Here is a 15,017-nt window from a genome sequence, read left to right as displayed (position 1 = left end):
AAGGTTATTCTTAAGCTCAGGAACAAAATAGACATCAGAAATTACTTGAGTGACACCATTGACTTGCATTCTCACATTTCCTTTTGCTACCACATTCATTTTCATGTCATTCCCTAATTTCACAGTTTGACAAAGACCTTCTTCTAAATTAGAGAACCAACCTTTGTTTCCTGTCATGTGGTTGCTACATCCTGAGTCCAAGAACCAGACCTCCTCCTTCGTGACTTGATGCAGGTCCATGTGTGACATCAACAGGAGCTCCTCCTCTTCTTCTTCTTCCATCTTTGCATAGTTTTCCTTTTTCTCCCATTCTGGACATTCATATTGAAAATGTCCAAGCTTATGACACTTGAAGCATTCAACAATTGCCTTGTTTTGGAACCTTCTTTGACGTCCTCTTCCTCTTCCACCCCTAGAGAAAGCTCTTCCTCCTCTTCCTCTTCCAAATCTATCATCATGTGTAACCTTCAGCACTTGCTCCTCCACTTGAGGTTCCTGCATCCTTTGTTCATGAACAAGAAGACTTCCATGGAGTTCATCAATGGTTAAGGCACTCAAATCATTTGACTCCTCTATTGAACAAACAACATAGTTGAATTTAGAAGTCAATGATCTGAGAACCTTGCTGACCACTATACTTTGTTCCATGTTTTCACCATTTGATTTCATTTTATTCACCACACTAAGAGTTCTTCCCAGAAAGTTGTCTACCTTCTCTCCTTCTTTCATGGCAAGCAGCTCAAACTCTCTTCTTAGAGCTTGAAGTTGTGCTCTCTTTACCCTTGTGGAACCTTGGTACTTCTGCCTCATTGACATCCAAATTGCATTTGATGTCCCTATGTCAAGGATTGTCTCCAGAATTTCTCTATCAATAGCCTGGAATAGGAAATTCTTAACCTTCAAATCCTTGAGCTTGGCTTCCTCCACGCTGCGTCTATGTGCTTCACTTGTTGGTGCAGTTCCAATTGCTGACACCGGTATTCCTTCCTTTACAAGACTCCACAACTCTTTGCTTCTTAGAAAGTTCTCCATCATCATTGACCAATGATCATAGTGACCATCAAATCTTGGAATAGCTGGTTGCACAAACCTGTCTGTCATTTTTGTTGTAGACTCTCACACACTCTTTGTTTTCACTCACAATCAGGCTCCTTGCGAGGCTCTGATACCAAATGTAAAAGCTGGAATGTAATCAACACTTAAAGTGGAAGAGAAATCTCTTATTCTTCTTGAAAAACACAGCACACATTTATAGCCTTTTACATGCATAGAATCAAAACAGAAAAGCCATGTTTCATGGCACAATACATGGAATTTTCAAAACAACTAACCTAAAGAATAGGACATCCACAAGACTAGGACTTATTTAACAAAGTAAAAACTAACTTTTGACTGTCAAAGAGCCATGTTGGTTACCACCCTTGTTAGTATACATTTATCAATTATTTGGGTATACTTAAAACCCATTTTGATTATTCTACATCAACACAAAAATATTGCAACACAAGCTCAATTATTTGGTCGTTACTCTATTCCAAGTCTTTGTGCCAATGGCCTTCTTAGGTGCATTGTAAAAATTTCTACAAACCCAAAACATAGTTTCTCCTATGATGTTGGCTAATGGACTCACTAGTATAATACATGTTCTATGTTGGGCTTTAGTTATAAAATTTGGGTTTGGTCTCAAAGATGCTGCTATTGCAATTTGTATCTCAAATTGGCTTAATGTAGTAGTAATATTGGCACTTTACATCAAGTTATAATCTTCATGTAAAAGGACTTGGGTTGGTTTCTCATGGGAATCATTGCACAACATTCCTCAATTTCTCAAACTTGCTATTCCTTCAACAATCATGGTTTGCTATGGTTTTTTCGACATAACCAAAACTTTTAATTGTATTTTTTATCTTTTTATTTTTATTTTTTTTTATTTACGATTATTTTTCTTACTATTTTAAAATTCACATTTTTGTTCTCAATTTTAAAAATATCAAACTTTTTCTTCTATTATGTATTTTTAGGTCGAATTTCGATGATTTGATAAGTATGCTATTTTTGTGACAACTCAATTGGTGACATAAAATTAAGTTATTAAGTGAAAATTCTCCTAAACAATGTTTTACATCACATTTGATTGCTTTTGTGATATAAATTACATATGGTTTTAATAAAATTGAAGTTAGTTGTTATGTGATATTTCTTGTAAGTATTTAAGCAATTATGAACCATGAAGATTTAGTTCGCTGGTATACGTTTTTTAGGGTATATTGATGATTTTTCTGTTTTTTCTTACGGTTTTTTGTTTGTCATTAAAAGTCAAATTTTTTGTAATGAAACATTGTCACGTTATCAATTGACTTGCTGCAAAAGTATATTATTTGTCAAATCATCAAAATTCACCCTCAAAATACATTAGTGGAGAAAAAGTAAGACATTTTAAATATTAGAAGACCGAAATCACAGTTTTAAAAATAGCGGGATCAAAATCGTGAATGAAACAAAATAATGGGACAATGAAAAAGTTTAATTAGACCAAATTAAAATTAATTTTGATAGAATACAGATGAATTATGAGAACTTGAAACTGAATAATAAGAAATTTTATCTTATTCCTTTAGAGAATGATACATATTTTTTCTAACTATACTCTAATTGTATAAATAAGTTTTGTAAAAAAAAATAGTATAAATAAATTTTACATAGATGAGTGATCAAATTTTACTATCTTACTACTATGTGAATAAATTTTGAGAAGTAATATTCAACATACAAATATAGTGAAATAAGATTGAATTATGTATAATGTAAAATCTATCAAGTATTTACTTTCTCTATAAATAGTAATTAAATCTATCTTACTTTCTCAATAAAATGTTAGACACATACGAGGCTATTTTATCTTTGAGAATTTCTAATTGCATCTATATTGTATCACTATCATGTTATAGCTTAGAATCATGGACATTTGAACTAATGGTGCTATATATTGTCTGGTGCTCTTCCCAATCCAAAAGTGCAAACTTCTGTGCTTTCTATTTGGTTAGGTTTATGTAGTATGATATTGTATGTTCTAAATGAAAGCACAGAACTTCTAATCAGTCAGAAATGAAATATAATAAAATTGGATATTTAAAAAATTGACGTGTCTTATCTAAATTTAGATTAAATACATTTTTTAACACTTATCATTAAGTGTTTGAATAAATGTTTTTTCTCTCACCATTGCATTTGTAAATAATGACCAAGGAATTGAGGACTTGAAGCAACATCTATTCAAATATACTTTTAAAACCAAAGACTAGTCTGTGAAAATTCATTTTGAGCTAGAGATGCTAGTGATAAGAGGTATACTTGAGGCTATTTTGTTCTTATTGGAGGGAATCTAATACCGTAGAAAAGAATAAAGAATTGGTTGTCATAAGGGCAAGTAGAGTTGAATATGATATAACATCTCACACATGTTAAACTTTTGTGCCTAAAACAACTTGTTGAAGAACTAAACATTTGTGAGACAAGTCATGTAAAACTTTTTGACAATAATCAATAAACCAATCATCTTGCTAACAAATGGAACAAACATACTCAGAAATGCATGCAATCAACTAATATCATCACTTCGAAAATATTTTGTTCAGTAAACAAACCTGTCTGAAGCATCCAAGAAAATACATATGTTGCCCTCAAAAGTGTAACAAATAATAATTTCTCTTATGTTCAATAACAAATTGATGTCAAAAATCAGTTTCCCCAAACATTGCTTTTTTCAAGAGTCAGATACAGCAAGGGCTACGGAAAATGCCCGCACTCAAGACCTTCTCTTCCGTGGACTTGTACAAGTTTTTTGTACATGAAGAACACAAATTAAGAACAAAGGGGGTCCAGAGAGTATGGTTAATGTAACTTTTTCTTCTATAACAGTTACTTTTGGTCTCTGAACTATTATTGAAGTGAGATATTTATCAGCTTGTACTGCAACTTCTTCCTTTAAACATCTACACATTCATAGTACCTTTCATGCAGATGGAAAAGATGCATCAAATGCCTTGCTTGTACTGATGCACCGGTCATAGGATATTTGTTCTGGTTACTGGAATTCTAAATCTAATTTTCTTTTTAAATGTGTTTTGTCAGCACTGCAGAACAAAAGAAACATAAATAATTAAAAAAAAGATCATTTATAAGTAGAAATTAAAAGATAACAAACATTTGGGCAGCATTATTAAACTAAAAAAATGAAAATGTATTCTATAATGACCGGTGATGAATTTCATCCTAGAAAATAAGCATGTTAAACGCCAATAATAATTTTTCTCTCCATGAGCCTATTTAATAGTAAAATGAAGATGGTTAATCAGCATGGTTTCAGAAAGTTTGGTAACCTTAAGATTCCATTTGATTATGAATTAGAAGTTAAATGCACAAACCACAGCAATATAAGTCTTGCTTATCTTTCTCTGCTAATAACATTAGTAAAATGTTTATGGTACAATATGTAAGCTCAAAAATATTATTATCGAATTTTTCATGTTTGACACCAGAAGAAATCACAAAGTACAAATTATTATGCCACGTTGAAATGACTGCATGACCAATATTGTATTACCTGTTAATTGTTGGTCTATTTGGAGGTTTTAATCCAAAGACAGAAAAATCTAGTGACATTGGGGCAGGGTCATTCTTCCCTGTAGTATCATCAATTGACTGTTTGAAGTTACTATGATTATCATCAATCTTATCTCCTTGCAATGAATTGCCTTCAAGTCCATCGCGCCCTGGCATTACTCTCCTAGTCTTTCTAGGAGGTGATAAGACAATTGGACCCTCATTTGGATTCAAATCCGATGCCTTAGTTTCCTTCTTAGGGGGTGGCCTTGGAAGCTTATCCGGAATTGTGCACAGAGGAGGACAAGAAAAGTATCTGAAGTGGAAGAAGAAAGATTACATTAGAGATAAATAAATGAAAGAAATGATTATCATTTCCTTAACAGAATCTTTAAGGCAATACCTATGTTCTAATGCCTGCTGCACTGAAATTCTCTCTTTTGGGTCATATGTAAACATCTTAGACAACAAGTCTAAAGCATCATCACTTGCCATTGGAAATAGGGACCGCAAAGGAGGGGAAGGTACGTATTGATATTCAACATAATCAGGAAGGTATACCATATCAGGCCATTGAGAAGAAGATGGAGTTCCAAATGCCGCGAATATCTTCCCTAATTGATCAATATCACTTGAGCCCTACCAAATTGTAAAACCAAACTCATTAATTACTAACCAAAATAAAGATGCCCGAGCACCCAAAAAAAAAAGTAATATAGAAGACATTACACAGTTAGATTATAAAAAAAGTTGCATAAGAAAAATATCAAAACAGGAACAAGAGGGAAGTCAACAATTTATATATATTCTACACCACAGCACCAGCTCCTGAACTGATCATATTTCAGTAAAACAGCTTTCAATGGTTTATTGGCTATGTTTGGGAGTTGGGCTTTGAAGGGAAATGGATGGGAGGTCTTATTTTCCATTTCTAAATTGAAGAAATTATAAAATGTTCCTACAATCGATTAAAAGGGTGATTGAAATATTATATGATCATCTATCATATCATTCCTTCAAATTTTTTAAAATCACAAATATGTGTCAACATACAGACTTAGCCCTCCAAAATGCAATTCCCAAACATACCCTAAGACTGCAATTTGAACTACGAGATAAAATTAAATGGTTATTCTCATGTTAAATAGTTAAAATTGCTAATTGATGATAAATTGTGAATAGAAGCCTAACCACCTATTCCATACTTTCAAGAATATCAACCATTTATGATTTACCACTAAAATAATCCATATATAACCCAATCGTCAAAACAATCTTGGTTTACCTGCAAAAAAGGTCGGCGAAGAAGAAGCTCAGCAAATATACAGGCTGCAGCCCAAACATCTACCCCTGGGCCATATTGCTTGGTACCAAATAATAGCTCAGGTGCTCTATACCACCGCGCAAACACCTATTCATGTATAAGAGTCAAATTTGGAGATTCATTGAGAGTGCAGAATACAGACATAAAACAAGAAAAGTGTAATGTTCAATATTATGCCAAACTTAACGTGTAGAGGAGACTAATAAATTGAAAGGCAAGGGTTTCAAAAGAAATATTTTTATCCCATAGATGTTTGTATGTAAGCTGCTACTAGTTCAATAGATTATACATCATCGGTATGGTTATCCTAAAGAATCACAATTTTATAATACATCCACCAAAACCTAGAACATTTCTTGAATACTGATGCATGCTTATCTCCATAACCCTTTTTTTCAATCTCCTGTTCTCATTAGGTTTTACCAGCAACAAGCAATAAGGGATGATTCAAGGTAAAAATCCACTAAGTAATACACCTTAATCATCAACACTTTAGGAAAGTATGCTAATTTGATAGCAAAAGAATCTGATGAAAGTGGAAAGATTAACCATATAATTTAATCTTAAAATTCACCGTTTACTTAAAGTGCTGAGTTGTATCAAAAGAAATTGGTTCGTCTTAAAATACAGGTTAAGCCTAACCCAACCTCACAAAATCGGCCCGTAAGGTGAGTGAGGATTGTCTAGACTTTATTATTTTATTACCATGTTGGACTTGAACTTTTCTCGATACACTCCCTACACCAAGGCTATTGGCCTTGGTGTGTGGATAACCTGCGAGGCCCATTAACAGATCTAGGATAGTTGTCATACCATTTTAGATTTCAATCCCACAAAATTTGCATGTAAGAGGATTGTCCTAACCTTATAAGTATTACAAGTGTCATATCTCTAGGGGATGTGGGACTAAACCCATCTCAACAAAGGACACTAAAAGTGTTACACCACAACAAAGAATGCCAATGAAGTAGTAAAATAAAAGACCATAGGTATGACCGAAATTAAGATGGATTTTCCAACAGCGTTGTTTACACACAAGTCCAATGGGATGCGACCAGCCCAACATTAGAACTAAGAGAGGCTCTAATACCATCAAGGCATTTGGGCTTAGGGACTATCTCCATCCCACAAATTTCACTTGTAAGGTGAGGATTGTCTAGACTTTTTAAGTTCTACTTAGGTCTTATCTCTAGATAATGTGATACTTGGATTTTTCCAAATCGTCAAGGATTATTGGGTCTGGTGCGTCATTAATATGGGTGGCCCAATGATAGATCTAAGATAGTTTGTTGTCATCTTAGTATTTGGCCCTAACTCAACCCACAAAACCGACTTGAATGACAAGAATTGTTCAAACCTTATATGCACTACAAAGGCTATATCTCTAGGCGGTGGGACTAAACTCACCTCTTCAACCCAATTCACTAATGTGCTATGCGATGAAAGCAAACAAGTGAAGTGCCCAACAACAGTACATAGGGGTGGCCACACAAAATTGATGTTAATTTCTCAACAATTTCCAAAGTTGCCTACGTGCTTACTCCCACATACTCTAAGGGATTCACATGCAATTGAACTTAGAAAAACAAACCTGATGGGTGAACCTGCGATCCGGACTTCCAAATATCCGTGCTAAGCCAAAATCTGCAAGTTTCAGCTGTCCATTGGGTCCTATCAACAAATTATTTGGTTTCATATCCCTGAAAATACACAAGAAAACTTCTCAGCTATGAACTAATAGCACATTTCAATTTGTAAGGACCAAATCAGTTACATAACCCACCTATGCAATATCCATCTTTTGTGACAATGAGCAAGCCCTTTTAGCGTCATTTGAAGGTAAGATTTTATATCACCCGGTGAAAGGAAAATATTCCGGTCTCTTATGACAGCTTCAAGGTCTGTCTCCATGAATTCAAACACAAGATGCAAATTCCCTTTATGTGGGAATGCATCAATCAACTCAATAATATTTGGATCGTTGAGCTCTTTAAGCAATTTAATTTCTCTAAGAGCTGTAAAATTCACTCCTTCTTTTTGCTTGCCAATCCGAATCTTCTTAATAGCAACCGTCTGTCCTGTCTGTCAATGAAATAAATACATCTTTATAAGGACCACAAGATAATAATAGCACTGATGTATTATCATTTTCACTATTGACTAATTAAAAAGCCAGCTCGTAAGGACATTTATGCAACCTTATCTCCAAAACAAAATCAACTAGTAACCCCTCATCACCCCTTCAAACAAAAATTTGGAATTGAAATTCAACATGGCAAGTTATAAGAAGAATAATGCACAACTTTATAAAATCCAAACTTCAACAACTTAATAGATATCCTCATGAATATCCCCTATGAAGCCCAAATAAAGACAGCTTTTAGATTTTTCTTCAGATTATCGTTTTTCCAAAAAACTGTAAGAAACCGGTGAAAACTTTCAAAAGTGATTATTTAAAAAAAAAAAGTGATTTGTTTTGCAATATGAAACATACATTACTCCAAAGTACAACATAAAAGATGTATTTTCCTCTTAATTCAAGATTTCTTTAACCCCATCTATCTATTAAAAATTCAAACTTCTCTTAAAACTTCCAAATTTAATTTAAAGGTCCAATTCTCACAACCCAAAAAACAATTATTAAAAAAAACATATTTTTCACTGAGAAATCCGAATAATTTTGTTTAAAACTACATCAAGAAGAAAAAAAATGAAAGAAAAAAGAGACAACGAAGAAGAAAAAGTTACCTGAGTATCAATGGCTTTGTAAACGACACCATAGGTACCTTCACCAAGAACCTCACGTTTGAGATACCTATCAGCTACTTTCTTCGACGGATCTAATTCTGCCATTATTTGCCGCAAATATTTGTTCAACGAAACCAATTGAATTGTCAATTACAGCTACGAAAAATAATAATTTAGGGGTGGATCATGAGAAAGCGGTTAGGGTTTCGGGAGTGTGAATTGATAATGTTTAATTTTCGAAATTCAAATGAAAAATTGGAGAAATTTACGAGTTTGATGTGGAATTGATTAGGGTTTTAAAAGGAGTGAGAAAGCCCCATAGAAAGAGAAGACTATGGTGTGAGTGTAGAGAGAGAGAGAGAGAATGCGCGTAGCTGAAACCACAAAACGCAGAGAGAGAGAGAGAGAGAGAGAGAGAGAGCTGCAACGGCTACACCGTTTGATAAAGTATTGGTCTGTAATTCCTCTTTATTTTTTATAATTATATAGTGTATGATTTCTTTTTTCTTTAATATACAATTAATCTTTATAAAATAAAAAATTTAATGTTAATTTCTGTAAAATAAATTTTTTTATTTAAATTCATGTAAGATAAAAACATTTTCGTTTTATTCTTTAATATTTAGTTTTTTAATAGTTAAGTAATTAATTACTATAGATATTATTCCTACAAAATTTAAGATATTTTATTTTATTCTATATAAAATAAATTTTTTATTTTATTCTATGCAATATGCAATAAACTTAATTTAATTTTCAACATAATTAAAAAATGGTTTTTAAGTATTTAATCACTATAAATATATCATATTTTGTTTTTAATCTTTATAATATTTTCTTTCAAATATTTTTTATTAACAAATTAGGTCTAACATTATAAAAATATTTCCTACCAAATATTGGAATTATTTAACAAAAGATAAATTAAAAATTAATTTTTAAGGTTATAATCTCAAAAAGTTTGTATTAAATTCATCACCTGTTAAAAAAATTTAAATTTCTGTGTGAAAGATTATCATAATGTTCTAAATATATGTGTAAAAAATTCAAATGATATATATCAACTCATTTTAAAGTAGAGATTAAAATTATTGATAAAAAATATTTGAAGGACGATTGTTTAATAAAAAAATATTAAAAGAAAAAATAAAAATGAAATATAAATATTTATATGGACTAAAAATTTACTTTATTATTAAAAGAAATTATTCATGTGTACGGTTTTTATAATAAATTATAATTAGTACATTATAATAATTTATTTTAAAAGTTATATATGGTTAGTTAATTAATGACAAACATTTATATGAATATATATGTTCCAGCTTTTTAGTGATTCATTTCCAAACAAATAATTTAAAAAAATAATAGTTAGTGTATTATAATTGTTTTTATATTTATGTTGACGAGATTAATAAAATATAAATTTTAACTAATTCTTTTATCACACAAAATTGTCTTGTATTTGATTTTTATAACAAGAAATGTGAAATTTGTTTATTATAAAAATTATTTTTCTCTAATCAATTAGTTAAATTTAATTTAATTTTTTTATATTTTCTAAATAAAAATGAGAATAAAGATAATATATTAATCCTCAATGTATTATAAAAATCATGTAAGGACAAATGTTTTTCAATAAAGAATTAGTAAAAACTAGTTTTTGTTTATAACATCGTCAACATAAACATGTAATTATAATATATTAATTATAATTGTTTTCACGTTATTTGTTTGTATATGAGTCACTAAAGAAACTGGTAAAATATATATAATTATAAACGGTTATTTGAGTTTCATCAATGAGTATTTGTGGTTGTCATAGTTAATGGTTTTATAACAATATTTATATTTCTCACTGTCATTTGAGTTAGAGTTTAAGAATTCATTTTGGAAAAACGAATAGCATATTTAAGCTTTTTATAATATAAAAATCTAGGTATATGACTCTACTAATATAATATAGATAAAATTACATTTTTTATCTTCTATCTTATTTAAGATTGTTTCTTCTTATTTTTATCCTTTATGGTTTAAAATATTCACAAAATTTATTAATGATTTTTATCATATAAGTGTTTTTTTTTATAAATAATTATCTATGATCTTCATCATCACATTCATTCTCTTCATCAACACCTCTATCTTCTTCATCATCCATATCCATAAATTCACACACTCCTTCAATCCAAAAACTCCAAAAAAAAAATAATCTAACTCATAATCTTTAAACTCAACTTCAAATTAAGAAAAACTCATTCAACCCTGAACCTATGTTTTTTCAAACCCATATAACAAGGGAGATGTCATCACATTAATGCCTTGCATGAAATTCAGAACTATAAATAGTTTTTATGTTAATTCAAACCAACACACATACAAAAACATAAATCTACCTAAAATCAAGCACCGATAAAAAAAATAGACAAATTCAAACATTTTGAATCTGTAAAATTAAAATAAAATAAAAAATCCTAACAGATTTAAATCGAACAATTTAAAGAAATAGATATGAAAAGAAGAGTGAGATCTCTGAATATTAGAGTTTAGAGTTGAAACAGGGGAAAGATTACATGATTGGAAATTTTTTATTTTTGAGTTTTGATTTTGGATTTTTTTTTTTTTTTGATTTAAGGATGGAGATATGAACATGATGAAGATGCATTGAATGTTGTTAGATTTCTTATTTATTTAATTTTAAAAAAAATAATAATAAAAATTAAAAAAAAAACCTTATGTGGCATTTTTTAATAAAAATTAATAATTAATTTGTGCATGTTTTAATAGATAAATGATCTATACGACAAAAAAATAAAAATAAATGACGTAAGTATTAAAATTAAATTAAATAAATAATTAAAAAATAAATTTTATTCATCATAAAAAAGAGTAGTTTTACTTGAATCACTTGTTATTTAAATTATTGGTTCATTTATTTTTTATATCATAATTCAAGGAAATTGATTCACAAATACTCCTATATGTAAGTTACATAAGTTATCTATGTGAGATTTAGCTCAAGTAATAAATGTCGATATTATTAGACTGAATATCATTTTACGGGTTCAAATTTTAGATGTCGTAGTTGTGCAAAAATTTATTTATTATTTCATCTAAAAAAAATTATATAAGCAATTAATTTACTTTGTATAACATAAGGCATATAAATTAATGTTTTTTTTTAAGAAAAACATATAAATTAATGTTCATCTTAAGAGTTTTATTTTCCCAACAATTATAACGACTTTTCAATCAAAAAAATTATAACTATTTTAATATATTAACTATATAAAGTTATATTGTGTTTAATATATGCATCATCAATGGCATCAATAAGAGAAAGAACTACTAATAAAATTTCCACATACATACCAATGCAAATAATTTTAACATTAATATTATTTTCTAAAGTCACATATGCATGGAATTGGCGTTGTTTGGGAGCACCAATATATGAACTTACCTTTGAGAATAATATGTCTGATGAAATTGAAATTGATTGTACTAATTATAGTTTATTTGACACAATTCTATATGAAAAAAAGCCAAACCTACATATTATGTTTTGTGGTGCATGGATTTTTAAAACTGATTCCCCATGGGATTGCATAGTCACTATGAAAAATCCAAATTGTGTTAAAAAGTTCAAAGCCTTCACTTATCCTACTACTTATGATTGTGCTAGTGATAAAGAAAGACATTGTCGATGGCAAATATTTGATTATAATGTCTTACTTTATAATTCAAAGAAAAAGGGATATGAAAACTTTAATTATTATGAATCGTTATGTTCTATTCCCACCGTTGTAAAATGAGTATCATTTAGATGTATTAACTAGCTAGAAGTAAAAAAAAAAAGTAACATGTTAGAGACCACATGTTCGTATAGTTGAAGATCAATCTTATATTAAAAATAAACTTGAAAGTTTGATAATTTAGAATTCATATTGATAAACGATAAATAAATGTATATAATGAGTTCTTTATATAGAGAGAAACTAACTAATTTAGAGAAATTTATTAATCAACTATTACTCTAACATTAACCTAATTTAATCACTATTTCTATCAGTCTTTCACAAACTTAGGGTAAGAAAAATATAAACTTGAGTTTGAACTACAACGAAATATAATGTGGTTGTTAGATTCAAGTGTAAGTGGTTAAGTCATAAATCGATAAAAAACGTAATAAATATTGGATATATAATAGTTATGATCCATATACCTACTACCTTAAAATTTTGGAGGGAGATGTAGTGTCAAAATCTCTTGTGCATCTTGAAGTATTTGGCATATATTGTTGCTTCGGACACTATTCTGAACTCTCCAAGAAGTGGTATCAAAATCATAGTTCGGCTTGGTGAGAGAGCAAGGATGGATCCTAGTGTCGGATCCTTGTATCGAAATTCTAACAGTATAGTATCTTGGGAAGATCCATATACCTAATACCTACAGTATAATTTCCACTGAGATCGAAAACAATGATGCAAACACGGAAAAAAAAAATGAAATGATAGACAAGATCCTTCAATTCCTTATCGGATAACAACTACATGATCTCACCTCCAAGAATTGAAAAAGTGCTCTATTCAATTGTAATAAACTAACTAGCTCAATTAGTTTTTGAAGCAGTTGAAAATATCATTTATTATTTATTAAGGTTCTCATAACGGATTGACTCTGTGTAGATTTTTATATATAAAATATTGGTTGTAGAGTAGTTTTTACTTGTCTTTAAGTTATAATTTTAATTCAATTAATAAATATCGAAATTATTAGATTATATATAATATTTGAAATTCAAACTTGATATCTCTATATGTGTTATGCGAGTTTCAGATTATATTTATTATTTAGTTAACATAAACAAAATATAACTTTTACTTTATAAAGTGTTATTTAATATTTTTTTTTTATGTATTTTTTTCTTCCTCATAATTGATTCAAATTGATATGTAAATATCTCTAGTAACATACATAAGTTATATAAACAATTAATGTACTTTGTTTAACATAAGACATATAAATGTTCCTATTAAGAGTTTTATTTTTATAACACTTTTATAACCACTTTAATATATTAGCTATTTAAGGTTATATATTGTGTGTACATGACTAAGATTGGAATCCCCATCCATGGCACCAATGAGAGAAATAATTACTACTAACAAAATTTCAACAAACATAGCAATGCAAATAATTTTAACATTAATATTATTTTGCCAAGTTACATATGCATGGAATTGGCGTTGTTTGGGAGCACCAATATATGAACTTACCTTTGAAAATAAAATGGCTAATGAGGTTAACATTGATTGTTTTAATCTTGGTTTATTTAACACAATTCTATATGAAAAAAAACCAAATTACCTACATATAAAATTTTGTGGTGCATGGGTTTTTTATTCACAATCACCATGGGTTTGTGAAGTTAATATGAAAAATCCAAAGTGTATGAAACATTTTGTAGCCTTCAGTTATCCTACTACATATGATTGTGCGACTGATAAAGAAAAACATTGTCATTGGCAAGTACTTGTTGATGATGTCTTACTTTATAATCCAAAGAAAATTCAATATGAAAATCATAAATATGATGAATCCATTTGTTCTAATCCCTCGTTTTAAAATAAGCATCATTTTAGATTTTTGTACACATGTTATAAAATGTATCAACGATCTTCAAAAAATATTAGAGGTGTTAGCTCGATAGTAAGAGCTTAACATTGTAAACTCAAGATACTAACTAATTCAAGTAATGTTGTAAACTGGTTATTAATACTACTTTGATTAATAAAAAAAACTTCATTCTCCAATTTTTTTCTTTTTAAAAAAAAACTAAAAAAAAAATATTATAATCAATCAGAAACGATATAATCATAAAATTGAATATGAATCTTGTTAAAAAAGAACTTGCGAGCTTTATAATTCATATTGATAAAAGATAAATAAATAAATACAATGAGTTTTCATATATAGAGAAAGTAACTAACATATAGCAATTAAGTAGCTAACTCAAAACTAACTAAATCTTACAACCTAATTGAATCATTATTCTTAAGAGTCCCTTACAAACTCAAGGTAAGAAAATTCTTAAGTTTAAACTACAACATGATACAAAGATAACAAACTACAACTCAAAAAAAAAAAAAAAAAAATCAAAATAAAACAAACAATACAAAAAATAAAAAAACTAAGTGAAAATGGCAAGCGATGATGAAGAAGTGTATAACGGCGGTGAGGTTATGAGATCATGGATTAGGAACGAAGTGTCATATCAAAATAAATTTATGAATTGTTTTTCGTTACCTTCTACTTCTTGTGTGTATTTATCTTAATATAG

General features: G+C 29.4%; 1 protein-coding gene across 1 annotated transcript; it reads right to left on the bottom strand.

Moving 5' to 3' along the window:
* Window positions 1-3,589: 3,589 nt before the first annotated feature.
* Window positions 3,590-9,127, bottom strand: LOC101510875 (cyclin-dependent kinase D-3). Its single transcript, XM_004512658.4, has 7 exons — window positions 8,675-9,127; window positions 7,710-8,008; window positions 7,518-7,626; window positions 5,888-6,013; window positions 5,006-5,241; window positions 4,604-4,918; window positions 3,590-4,133 (listed from the first exon to the last, which is right to left on the bottom strand). The coding sequence occupies exons 1-7, from the start codon at window positions 8,777-8,779 to the stop codon at window positions 4,085-4,087; spliced, it is 1,239 nt and encodes a 412-aa protein (XP_004512715.1). The 5' UTR covers window positions 8,780-9,127; the 3' UTR covers window positions 3,590-4,084.
* Window positions 9,128-15,017: the final 5,890 nt, after the last annotated feature.

This window comes from Cicer arietinum, chromosome 8 (genome assembly GCF_000331145.2).
Source record: "Cicer arietinum cultivar CDC Frontier isolate Library 1 chromosome 8, Cicar.CDCFrontier_v2.0, whole genome shotgun sequence".
Classification (NCBI taxonomy): domain Eukaryota; kingdom Viridiplantae; phylum Streptophyta; class Magnoliopsida; order Fabales; family Fabaceae; genus Cicer; species Cicer arietinum.
The sequence above is the reverse complement of the archived record's forward strand: the minus strand, read 5'-3'. Positions and strand labels throughout refer to the sequence as shown.